Here is a 12,871-nt window from a genome sequence, read left to right on the forward strand (position 1 = left end):
TTAACATTATTCTTGTTTCAATCAATTTCATTCAAAGAGTGCTTTTAAAAAGAAGGATTATTTTGATGTCTCTTTTTGCCTGTTTTTAAACTCAAACTTTATAGCACAAAGTGGCTCCATTGATAACCAGGATCATGTAATTATTTCCCACTTAGAGAAAAAGTGCTCGCCAGTCAGGACTGTAGTTTTGTGTTAGCGTACTTATAAAGAAAACGTTGTAAGACAAGTTTTAAGCTCGTCTTAATTATCTACTTAAAAATATCTGCTCGTCAGAAAATACATCCATACTTGCCTGATAAATATTTTTACTCCCACCTTATTTGACAGCATCCTTAAAATTTTTACAAATAATTTCGAAAAACCATAACATTTTGGACAATAAAACGTTGTCGGCTATAAATCTGACGCGATCTGTAAAGCCATGGAGTTATGGTGAATGTAATAGAGGGCGCCACCTCCGCAATTAGCAGCTAAAGGGTGTTTATTTGTGGGGTTACGGGTGCCCATGGTGTCGGTGAAAAGTGGGATAAGTCTGTGCTGATTTTTTGTACATTTGTATGTGTATTCTCCAAAAAAACACAGTTGCAGGGTTTATAATAATATCGTAATCTTTAAATGCAAGAGTATGGCTTTCTCATTCTGTTTAGTTGTACATATTTACAACTTATTCTAGTTACCGAATTCGCCTTCTTATTGTTCTGTTCCCAATGTATTTGGGCGTAGCTAATATTTTCTACCTCCATTTTTTTAATCGTCATACTATCGTTGGTCATATCATACTTTACACACTCCTAAAGTCCATATGTTTCACTTACCTATTTAACAACATGTCTGTTTTATGTGTTTGGGTATTTTTTCAAGATTTAAACGGATATAATGATTCACATACTTGCGATAATAACACATACCTCACTGTTTCTTTTATAATTAAGATAAAACCTATTTAAAAAAATATTAAACCCGACACAAATAGGTAGTACTCTAAACAAGTCTGTTCCTACCTCAGTTCCCAACTCACAGTCACCCTTTCCCAGTAGCAGTACCCCGGGGCGATCGCGCCTCTAATCGCCCCCGGCCGATACATAAACTGTGATTATTGTCTTTTTATTGTACACGAATAAAATATTAATTGCCGATAAGTTGCACTGGATACTATCGCGCATCGATGACTTTTAAACGGTTTTTGCAGTGATTTAATTTTGAATTTTTTGGGGAGTAAAAATTTCATGTTGGTTCGAGATTTAGAATGTTTGTTTACGAGGTCTTCCGTCACATATTATTAGTAGGCACTTGTGTTAGATAAGGTTTATTCAACGTTTTCTTTTATAAGATAATTCAGGTGGAATCAATTGACAGGGACTACTGGTAGAATTTAAAACCACTGAGTACAAGATAGCTCATTTATATAGGAAGGCTCATTAGCGAAGTGCGTGGAGTAGTTCTCAAGGGACTAGAATTATGAAACACATAGGTACTTACTTTCTGCTTTCCCAAAGAGAGTCGACGGGAACAACAGGACTGGTAACCGGATTTGGTCTGGCCATTTCACATAATAGGTTGCCTGGTTCCTACCAAGGCATCAGTAATGGGGGTCAGTCGCCTCGAGGAAAGCCAGAACCGTCCGTCTACTGGTATGACTAAATTACAGAAATAATGTACATAATATGAAAACTCAGATCTCAAACAACGAACAAAAGAAGGCCATATCATTCAAACAACTGAATTTCCTTCTAAATCACTAAACTAAAAACCGTGAAATCCTTCCCTTCCGTCCCCTTCCTTCTCACTTGGGTGTTTATTCGCTGATAATTGAGTATGTAGTATATTTAATCCCTCGCCCCTCTGTTTAAAGAACTATGCGCCACTGACTCTTCAAGTGGTTCTAGAACACATGGCGAGAGGAGGTCCAATCTTTGTCAAATTGTTTTTGGAAACTTTATTAAAGTGAAGTTCAGTTGTTTTTGTAAGTAGGAGTAAAGTTTTGTTTTGTTTACTTGATGAATGGAAGAAATGTTCTCTGTTGTAAAGATGGCGGATTTTGGTAACCATGGAAACTGTGGAAAGCTTTTCGATAGTGTTGTTCTTTGTAATCTCGCACGTAAAAAAGGTTGATCAGCCAAATGGATGAATAAGGAATTTAGATTATTTCTTCAACTTATGAATATTATGATAATTTTGAAAAGTTTTGTTTTTCTTGTACCCTACCTACTGGGTCAAAATAAAATCATTAACTCTCTTCCTAAGAGTTAATTATTTTCTCAATAACTTGAGTTACCTATTAAGTATCTAATTTGTCAACTAAGTTGAGAGATTATGTTAAACGGAAGGAAAATAAACGAAAGTACTTTATTCCGATGTATCGTTTATTATTCGTATCATTATAAAAATCAAACATTCTTCGAATACAACTAAAAACTTTAAAAACCTATAAAACTTAAATTTCAACAATAACATAATATCAACAATAATTAAGTCACTAATAATTAATTTACAAACATTTTTTAATAACTATTAAGTTATAGCAATTAACTTCAATTCAATAATACACATGTATTATAGAAACAGTTATCGGTGGGAGAACTAAGTACATAAAACTTATAAAATTATTTCGATGCTACAAGACGCTACATAACTTTGTCATACATTGCTCTCAAAAAAAGTTTAAAGAAAACTTAAAATAAGTAGATCCTATTTTTGTATTTCGAGCCCTAAATAAAAGTATAAACAAAAAATTCTAAAATTAATTCAAAATACCTGTGTTCCTGCATAAGATTTTAAGATTCCTTACTGTTTATAAAAATGAACAAATTAGAAAAAGAAACATATACCGAGATTGGATTACATTTTGTTTTACGAGATAAGTAGGTAACCTGATAATCGAACTGAATATTTTGTAACGAACATTATTTGCTTAAATATTAAGTTCACTATACATAATATTATAACCAAAATAACGACTTTATTTACATACAAGTGCTATTTACAAAAACTATAATTCACATTATAGTGATGTGACGCTCCAATATCGATATTTCCATGCACTATCGATAAGTGGTATAGACAAGCAAGAAGATATCGATAAAGAAGAGTGATAGTCTTACAGGTGAGAATTACTTTAATCGTGTTCCAAGTCTTACAATTATTTTATTATGAATGTTTTTGATTATATTTTATTACATTTATTATTGCACTACAATTATTAGTGATTACATACATTTGATGCATTAGGTTTGAGATATATTTATTTATAGACAAATCCTGTGACGGTACTAAAAATGATACAGTATTTTAGTGTTATAAATAACAAATAAAACGGGGTGTATTTAACGAGGTAAACTATAAAAGATGTTACAAAACATATTGTTTTTCTGGTGCACAAGACAGAAAATCTGGGTAACACAGTTTGAAAGTCTCCAATTGCCTTTCCTTTCTTATAAAATTGACATTAATTCGCCTAACTAACGTCTAGTAAGTACATAGTTGAAGAGTAAATTCTATGATATGTTATCTATTCAAAGTGCGAGGTGCTCCTCACGAGAAACTAAAATAAGGTACATTGCACATTAACAGTAACATTGATTGCACAAAGTTCATCATCATTGCATACTCACGAACAGCACCATTCCATCTTCACATACAATACTTCGCAGCTATTTGTATCTGGCCGGTAAAAACAAAAACACTGTTCTTTTTTTGAAATCACTTTATCGCCGAAACCAATTCAAAGGCCGAATCGATGTCACATCCCTATTCACAGAGTTTGTTCTAATAAGTCCTTCCATTCAGTCTTAGACACTGTCAGGTGAGCTGGTCTCGCGCTCCTGTACGGAGGTGGAAGGTCGCTCCCAGTGCGAGGGCCAGACCCTCGCCGGGAGCGCGACCGGCCTTCAGATAACGTGCTGAGGAGGTTCCTCGTCGCTCTTCATGAGGACGTAGGCGACGGGGCGCTTGACGTCAGCGGGGGGAGGGGAGGGGGTCCGGCGAGGGGGGCAGCCGCAGGGGGAGAGGGCGCTGCTGTACAAAGCACTGCTGTAGAGCGCACCGCCGTATAGTGCCTGCGGAAGAAATGAGAGCTTTAGATACATAATAATGTTAGGCCAACACCGCCCAAGAGTTCATTTCAAATACATACTATTTTATATTTCAGGTAAATAATTAGAATAAAAACTTGAAGTCCCTTTATAAAGAAATCTAGTCGCTAGATGTTTCATCAATGTGGGGTAGCAAGGTAGAGTGGTAACTAAGAGATATGTAAGACAGAACATGGACAGCATTTAAAAGGGTGAGGTGAGTTAGACAAGTTGTCAATAGTAATTGCAAAAATTTCAAATCAATACCTTACTGAAGATTACCTGCAAATGCGCCAACTCAGCAGCCAACTTCCCATCATCTGAAGGTAGCTTCGCAAAGGGATAGAACGGGTACGGCAATGGCGGGAACAATGCTCTGCTCAACTCAGGTTTATCCGGCAGTAAGTGATGAGGCATCGAATGCAGCTGTGGATGCACCGGGTGTGGTACCGAAGGAGTCACCAGTCTCGGTACCGGTGCCATCAGGCCGTTGATGCCGAAACCGAACTTTGGTTCCTTCTTGACAAGCGGTTTCGGCTTTCGTCGTGGCCGGTATTTGTAGTCGGGGTGTTCTTTCATGTGCAGTGCCCTAGGAAAAAGAAAATCATTTTAAAATCGTGACCTTATGCTAAATGTTTTGTTGTCCTATTGAATCATTGTTGTTGCTTGGCACAAAAAAATATAGTAAGTTTTTACAATCAGGTGGAAAGGCTACTTTATGCCACATATATTCTTTTCTTTTTAATCCGCGAGCCCGATTTCTGAATAAACGTTATCCACGTCACAATTGTTGGCCCTCACGTCGCGGCCTCGCTCTCGAGCAAACATCAACACTTCGAGTATTACCAGCGAAAACAAACGCGGAAGATATCCGATGCCTCTGAAATCGAATGCATAACTCAATTCGCCCCACAATACTATAAGTTTAGCGTCAAAATGCCACAATGAAACGCCGCTGGGCGATATAACATTAATATTAACATTATTATTTATGCAATAAAGCGTGCAATTGTCGCGAACGCCTGGCCGCCCTTAAAACAACAATGTCGATTCAACAATGCGCGGATTATTGCATTGTCCCAGTCACAATCGGGTATCTGTGTATACGACTGCACTATGTGCATTTCAAATGTAAGCAAAATTGGATTGTATTGTTATGGAGTAGAGTTGATTTTGGTGTGTGTGGGTGTGTGTTTACGTCGTGTGGTGTTGGGAATGAGTCGACACAGCGTCCGATTATGCGAGCTTTGTGATAGAATCGCGATTGTCAGCGAGTCGATTGTAATTATTCGAGTGGACCACGCCGGGCGGATGATAGTTCGTCATTGCGCTGAGGTTTCAATGCGACTGTTTGTTGAGTCTGATTGTGCAGCGGATTTAGATTTATTTTTTTATTTAATTTGCTATTAATGCCTGTGTTTACATTTGTCTGACTTATTAGCTGTAGGTCTTTGATTGCATTGATGGCTAAATGCGCATGTCATGATTCAGGATAGGCAATGATGATGACATAATGTGATCCAATGTTTTTCAATATGTTTAATCACGGTGACTATGACAGTACTTCTAGCCATTTAATAGCGATGCAGCACAATAGGTGACGCTCTGTAGATGGTCTTTTGTATGAATGTCGCAACATGTAGGAAATCTCAACTTCGCAACACCCTTGAAATGAAAAAAGATTTATCTTGGCAGTGAGATTGTACCTAACTGTAACATGTTTTTTTTATATATAAGTATATGAGGAAGAGTTAAAAGCTTATTTGCCTGTTTGTCATAATATTGTTGGCTTTACGTAATTTTATGACAAGTTTCGATTACTATTATCAATTTTTAAAATCACCTATTTATCCTATCTCAAAATTTTCCATAGACGAGTAGCCAGCCTATTCACACCAAACACATTTATCAGTATTGAAAGAAACTGTCCTATCTTTGGAACCAAAAACCTGAGGTCATCGAACTCACACTATCACTTCTTTCATTACAGTTTGTTAACCAAATAAACACGATATCGTCAAGGAAAATATCACAATATCTTTGGTCAAGAAAAAACTTATCGGAGCATTTTTATCAAACACGTTTTTGGCGTATTTTTTCTATGGAACTAATCGAATTCGGTAAATATCGATATATTTATACATGATTCGATATCAACGATCGCTTTATGTGTTTATTGAATTTGGAACGTCAATAAGAAGTTATTGGGTTTTTTATTAATGCTTTTTGGTTTAGATAGTGTTGTGTGATTGTACGTTGAATCGATATATTTTTTTTAAGAATTTTGGGGGGTTTCGAAGAAGGGACGAGATAGTTCTTATAAAAATCATGTTTGCCCTTATTTGTATCTTGAACCTGCTACATATTAATGTTTTGGGGTCAGTAACTATTAATTTTTAAACAGTTTATCATCCTCATTCTTCAATACGTCGGCTGAAATTGATCCCGTATTTGCATCTTCGCAATTTCAAAACAGAGCTGCCGTAACTAGTTAGCATATGCCGAGCATGTATCAAATATGTTTGGGCCAGCTTCCAGTCTGATCGGATGCAGTTGAGTACCAGTGTTTTACATGGACCAATTGCCTCTTTATATCTGATCTCCTCAACCAGTTACTCAATACTCGGGCAACCCGATAAGCAAGACCTCCTGGTAAAACTCGTTGTTAAACTTTCTGGCTTCGGCTGCCTTAAAGACTTCCAAAGATGTGCCAATCACAGACAGGACTCAATTTGAAAACCGAAAAAAAAACAGCTTTCGAAAACCCAAACTACAAACTAGAGAACCCAGTTTGAACTCCAAAATTCTATCAAATAATATAGTTACAAAATCAATAAGCCATAGTATTGATGTAAGTGACAGTGCAAGGGGACGCCATGGTGTCTTCCCACTGTTATCGGTCAGACAATGGTGTAAGGCGCGCCTGTTTGCCTCCATACTTATTTTTATCACTTGTTTGATCGGACTGTATAATCTGAGGACTCAATAACGGTCAGAAATGTCTGGGGCTATTGAGCAATCTTTTGAATTTTATTATAAGTAGCTTCTTGGTTTGGTGTTGATTGAATCTTGTTCGGAAAATTGGCCATTTGTAACAAGAGAAGATCAATGACTGGTCAAAGGTGTTTAAAAACTGCCACGATACAACGTGAAATCTATCTTTTAAACCCCTCGCACACGGCAGATTAAATTGTAGGTGGATTGTAGGTGAATTTGGAATTGTAATTGCACGCGGTGGTTGATTGATAGTTAATTTTGAAAGTAATCGGGAAGCCCATTAAAAATTTCAGTCGGTCTTATGCTGGCCGGAGACCAGATCATTGTAATGTGTGCACTACCATTCATCTGTATACGGATTTATGAACTTGATAAAAATAGGAACACTTTGCAATGTCAACATCTACGGACTGCCTTTGATTTGCCTATCTGTTCCTAACCTTAAATCAGTATTTTATGTAGGTTTTGTAAGTAATTACTTATGCTTTAAAGTAGAATGAGGGTAAATGAGCCAATATTTAAAGCATTATTCAAAGGTGCAATGCTTATTACAACCAATAGCTTATAAGCCATTTTTTTAAACTTTGAATATTTTCGTAGCTATAAGTAACCTACGTCTCTATAGGTAACCTTGCGTATAACAATCGCATAAAAACGTTTAAAACAAACAATATTTCTTTAACAAATACACCATTTCAATCTATGACTTCAGCCCACAATCCTGTAACTACCATTCACTGAAAAGATATTCTTTATCAATTGATTTTATTGTCGATGAGAGCGTCACCTCACTGTACAAAGCGGTTATTGTAAGTTACAGTTATTTTAACTTATTTGTTAAAGATAACGTGTATGTTGTCGATAAATGATGAATAAAGGTGATTGAGCACACATTTGTTTGAACCACGTGGGTATGGAGGTCTTGTTATCGGATTTGTAACAATCGAATCGGATGTTACGTTAACGCCTTTAAATTGTTATAATATAATAAATGTTTTGTGTGCCAGATTTTGATATTTTAATCTAATCGAACTATTTAAAACTATGTCGTTTCCTTCAATCGCTTCCTGAGAGCACTAATTATACCACACGCATAAAAGTCTGATTTATCAGTATCAGTCATCATTAAACTCCGTGCAGACGACAAAGATTGAGCGTGATTGAGGATCAATCATCTAGACGTAGAAACTTTCACATATAATTAGCAGGATTTGAATCGACTTAATGCAAATGCAAACTAAGAAACAATTTTATTGCTAGGTAAATTTATTTTGTGTTTAAATATCCCGTGTTGAAAAGTGTAGGTAAATTATAATAAAACAGGGCCAACCGTGGTTTTCTGCCTCATCATTATGTGATCAAACCTTTCAGGAGTAAAATGAACTCGATTAATTAGTTATCTATAGCTTTCCTGGATCACAAAAATTAAAAAATCATGATGATGATGTGAAAAATATGACGACACAAACTCAAAGATTGTTTTTTGTGTAGGTATCAGATTTCCGTCGCTCGCTCAAGATTAAAATCGACTTCTATTTAACTTAGTTTTGTCGTGAAGTCCCTAACATTTAAGTAAGATATGGGCAACAAATGAATAGTGACGCGGGGTGTGCCAGTCGCGCGCCCCGCTAATAAACTGTACCCTAACAAATTAATTCTTACTGATTTATCTTATATAGAAATGTTAATGCGAAAATATTTGTATTAAAGAACAAAGTAACAAAGGAATTAATTTCAATAGATTACTTATTATTTTTTCCATTTCATCAATTCAAATTCTACCATTTTTTTTTATCATAACGAAAATATATAGAGGCATTAAAAATGATGAAGAAAATGCAGCGTTCGAAAGTTTAAACACACGGGTAAATAGATAAGATAAACAAAGTCTGCATTTAGGGTAATTTTAATACTCTGTGAAGAGATAGACAGAAAAAATATAGCTAATAAGAATTGTTAAATGAAAAGGTTTTTAGGAAGTTCTAAAACGATCAACTGATTTCCGAAACGCAGCTTTAAAAAATTGTAAACTTTTTTTCAAATCTACAATCAAAAAACACATCAACCAATAATAACAAAAATATTTAAACCCTTTTAGAACCCAGACAAAAGTCACCAGACAATTAAGCCCGATTTCGCAACATCAGCTCTATATTCGACCCGAGTTAGACTCGAGACATAAGCTCATTTTTATGGCTCTGGCAACCCCAGATAAGGCTCCCCAACAATGCTAGATATTATTACAATGAATAACAGATAATTGTCGCCTCTCACCGACCTCTATGGACAGATTAAATTGATTTGTTGCCAATTTGTGATGCGTAGTTGAGTTCCTTTTTTCAAAGGGTTCCAGATTGTGTTTATGCGAACGAAAGGACCAGGTTTTGTTAAGGTAAAATTTTTGGACTCTAATTCCGATTTGAGTGGTTTTCGCTACTTTTAGTTCCCCAATATGCGTAGAATACTAAGTGAATTCCAGTTATTAATACGCTTATTTAAATGCTGGAATTTTAAAATATGTTGTAATAGATAGCTGTGTTGCTGGGAAGTTTGTTCATCACTGTCTTCTTTCCAGCCATAACACTGGAAAGTGGCAAAAGAGATGCTTTTTTGTGGGGTCTTGTCCCTTGTAAATACGTAGATAGGTATTGATGTGAAAATTGGCTTATCTAACTAGCGTACTTTCAATAACTGATTTTGACTTTGAATATGGGCAGCTAAGGAATGATCAACAGATATCTTATTCGTTGTAAACTTTGTTATTTTAATAAAGAACAAATATTATCTTTAATATTGTTAGATAATAAGTGCATCAATTACTGGAAAAAATATACTCAAGTATTGAGTGAGAAAACAACTTCAAGATAAAAGTACACACAGACTGTAAAGAATGAATGAATGATTCACTCACAATAAAAACTGATAGGTACCATAATGCTGAAAGATAAGTAGTGTATTATTCCATGGAAATACTACAGTAGGTTTATTTGAAAAAAATAGATAAGGAAAAAAGTATCTTTTCCACTAAGTAGGTACAGGCTGCACCTTAAGAGATTATCAAAATCTCTTTTTTTAACTTATCGATTTAAAATTTAATTTGATTTATTTTCATTATAATAATTTGAGCAAAATACATATAAAACGATTTTGGATCTACAATATCATAAGGTACCTATAAATATTAAATTGATGTTTTCCCTTTCATGCAAAAAATACGAAACGGATGTTGATGAAACTTTACAGTTATGTATCTTGCACATAACATATGTATATTCGTATACCCAGGTGCAGCAAGAAAGTCCCGGCAGCTGGTTATCAAATAATCCAGAAACAATTTTCCGGAATTGGCTTGATTTATTTAGCCTGTTGTTTAACCCAAAAATATCTAGACTCAAAACTACTGACACTCTAAAAACCTACCATCAAATGCAGTATTATATCATCAACATAAAATAATCAAACACAGTAAGAAAAGCCCACATCTATATCTAACTATCAAGAGATAAGAACGTCAAACATCCGGCGGCGCCTGTTCACACATTTAATTGTGTCGCTAAACGGTCTGTTTAATTAAACTAATATGTATTATAAACGTGAAAGTTTGAATGTGGGGATGTTTTTAAATACTTCCCTTAATAATTATTGAATAGATTTTGGTTAAATGTAAAAATAATGTAGCGTAGGTATACAAAATAGCACACCTAAGCTACTTTTTTACCCTGTTTTATCCGGATGCAGGAAATAGTCAGCCAGCAGCTATGTTAGTGACAGATGGTATGTGGCTACAGGTATCAATGTTTTTGAAGCTTACGAATTTACCTAAGTGTAGTTCAGGTTTACAAAAAAGGCAATGATACCATAATTATTTCCACATTCCTGGTTGGCTGTTAGATTAATGTGGAGGTACCTAATTGTTAAGTAACTCGAAACTTTTTAGTCGGTCCGATACCGGCTTTTATATCCGATCGTTGTGATGCGCGCCTTACCATTAATCTTCATACCGATTCATGAGTCCTATCAAACTATAAGCCAACCAAAAGTTTGTCTCATACCGAACCGGAACTACAATGCATTTCGCACGTAATTAGCTTAACAAATTGTCAAGCAATGCATGCCGAAGAAAAACCTTGTAAAACAATGGCAATACAGTTACCTATACACCGATAAAGAGGATCATATCATGAACCTGCTAATCTCAGTAACTACTGAAAAAATAATTCAGTGTGAGATAACCCATTCATCGAGTAAGCGTTTTAGGCTAGGCAATTTTTATCCAGGTGAACGGAGTAATTCTTATGACATTTGGGTAAAACTACTGGCGGAACTAGACTATCAAAGATGTAAGTATGTATGAATATTCACTGAAGAAATAAATACAAGTAGTGCATTTAATAAAAATAATTCTAAAACAATTAAAACCTCCGCGTAGAGAAATGGTATACCTAAACAAATACTAATTTTTTGTTCCACAGATAACGCAATATAAGGTGTGTGGCTTTTGTTAAATGTTTGCCCACAGATATGAAATTAAAAAGATAATGAATGCGAAGAGAAATTAAATACTTAAGAGTGTTGTTTGCTTAACAAATGAAAGGTTAACTGTGTGTGGTTTCTTTAAGTTAGTTTAATTATCTGGATTTTTTTGTTGAAAAAAGTTGGGGTTGTGTACAAATATTTGTTCGGTTTCAAGCGTGAGTAGTAAAGGGTTAAAACGTCATAATTAAATAGATAGTTGCTTGATCATATGAAGGAAAGTATTCTTTTCTTAAATAATAAAAGGTCACGGTTGAATGGATGAAAAATCTTAAGCACTTATGTGTTATTCTTAGGTTCTTATATTTTACAAAATAATCGCACGATGATTACAGTCACCTGCTTAGCTTTTTTCCAATTAAGTATAGAGATAATTGAAGTTCATGTTATTTTTTTTTGTTGGTAGACATTGCGATCTTTTAATTTTTTAAATTTAGTTAAGGATAGGTAATTACTATTTCCTCGTGATAAACTGTACAATACCTACACAATCATCATAAAACGAATAAATTATTTCATAGTTGAAAGCCGAATTTTGAATATTAGAGAAATGGTAGTAATAAACGTTGAAAAGTACGATAAAGCAATAGAAAATGCATTCCTGATTCGTTCACATAATACAGTATTTAAAATTTTCCTTTTTCTTTGTAATGGCTCCAATATTTTTTTCAAGTAGCTGATTAAGAAAAATATGATGCAATAAAAATTAAAATTTATGTATCCTTAAGAATATTCCACTAACTCACCTCAATCTCTTAGCTTCATCGATGAACGGCCTCTTCTCCATCTCAGTCAGCAGCTTCCACTCCGCTCCCAGCCTCTTGGAGATCTCCGAGTTGTGCATCTTAGGGTTGTCTTGCGCCATCTTCCGACGTTGCCCCCTCGACCACACCATGAAGGCGTTCATAGGTCTCTTTATATGGTCATTGGGCTGTTTACCCAGAGACATTGTTAGATCAATTTTGACGGCTTTAAAAAACAACTTTTACAAAAAAATCAATTTACGCCACACCGGTACTGCACGCGCATTATTTTCGAAAACGAACTTATATCAGTTTTGTATTCAGTGTAGTATTTTTTTATGAATTTTTAATTTATGCGTTACATTCAAAATATTGCGAACCGATTAAATCCCGCGCGCGTTGTGAAAAGCTCGTCGAAAGCTCAATGCGGCGCTTTTCTTGCTAGTGTCATGTTAACGGCGAACTCTGCCTTGTCCCCCCTTGGGTTTCCCCCCTCTAAAGTGAGTGGCCAATGGAGGGCGTCCGTGG

At 35.3% G+C, this 12,871-nt stretch overlaps 1 protein-coding gene across 2 annotated transcripts; it reads right to left on the reverse strand.

Annotated features, from left to right (window-relative positions):
* Positions 1-2,351: 2,351 nt before the first annotated feature.
* Positions 2,352-12,807, reverse strand: LOC110382351 (transcription factor SOX-14). Of its 2 annotated transcripts, none has more exons than XM_049852386.2 (3): positions 12,347-12,807; positions 4,338-4,659; positions 2,352-4,055 (listed from the first exon to the last, which is right to left on the reverse strand). In XM_049852386.2, exons 1-3 carry the CDS (start codon positions 12,547-12,549, stop codon positions 3,888-3,890), a joined length of 693 nt encoding a protein of 230 aa, XP_049708343.1. In that variant the 5' UTR covers positions 12,550-12,807; the 3' UTR covers positions 2,352-3,887. The 2 variants fall into 2 exon arrangements, with proteins under 2 accessions (XP_049708343.1, XP_021198633.1); XM_021342958.3 differs by having other exon boundaries at positions 4,353-4,659; positions 12,347-12,805.
* Between the last annotated feature and the right edge of the window lie 64 nt (positions 12,808-12,871).

The sequence above is a fragment of the Helicoverpa armigera genome, chromosome 6 (assembly GCF_030705265.1).
Source record: "Helicoverpa armigera isolate CAAS_96S chromosome 6, ASM3070526v1, whole genome shotgun sequence".
Taxonomy (NCBI): Eukaryota; Metazoa; Arthropoda; class Insecta; order Lepidoptera; family Noctuidae; genus Helicoverpa; species Helicoverpa armigera.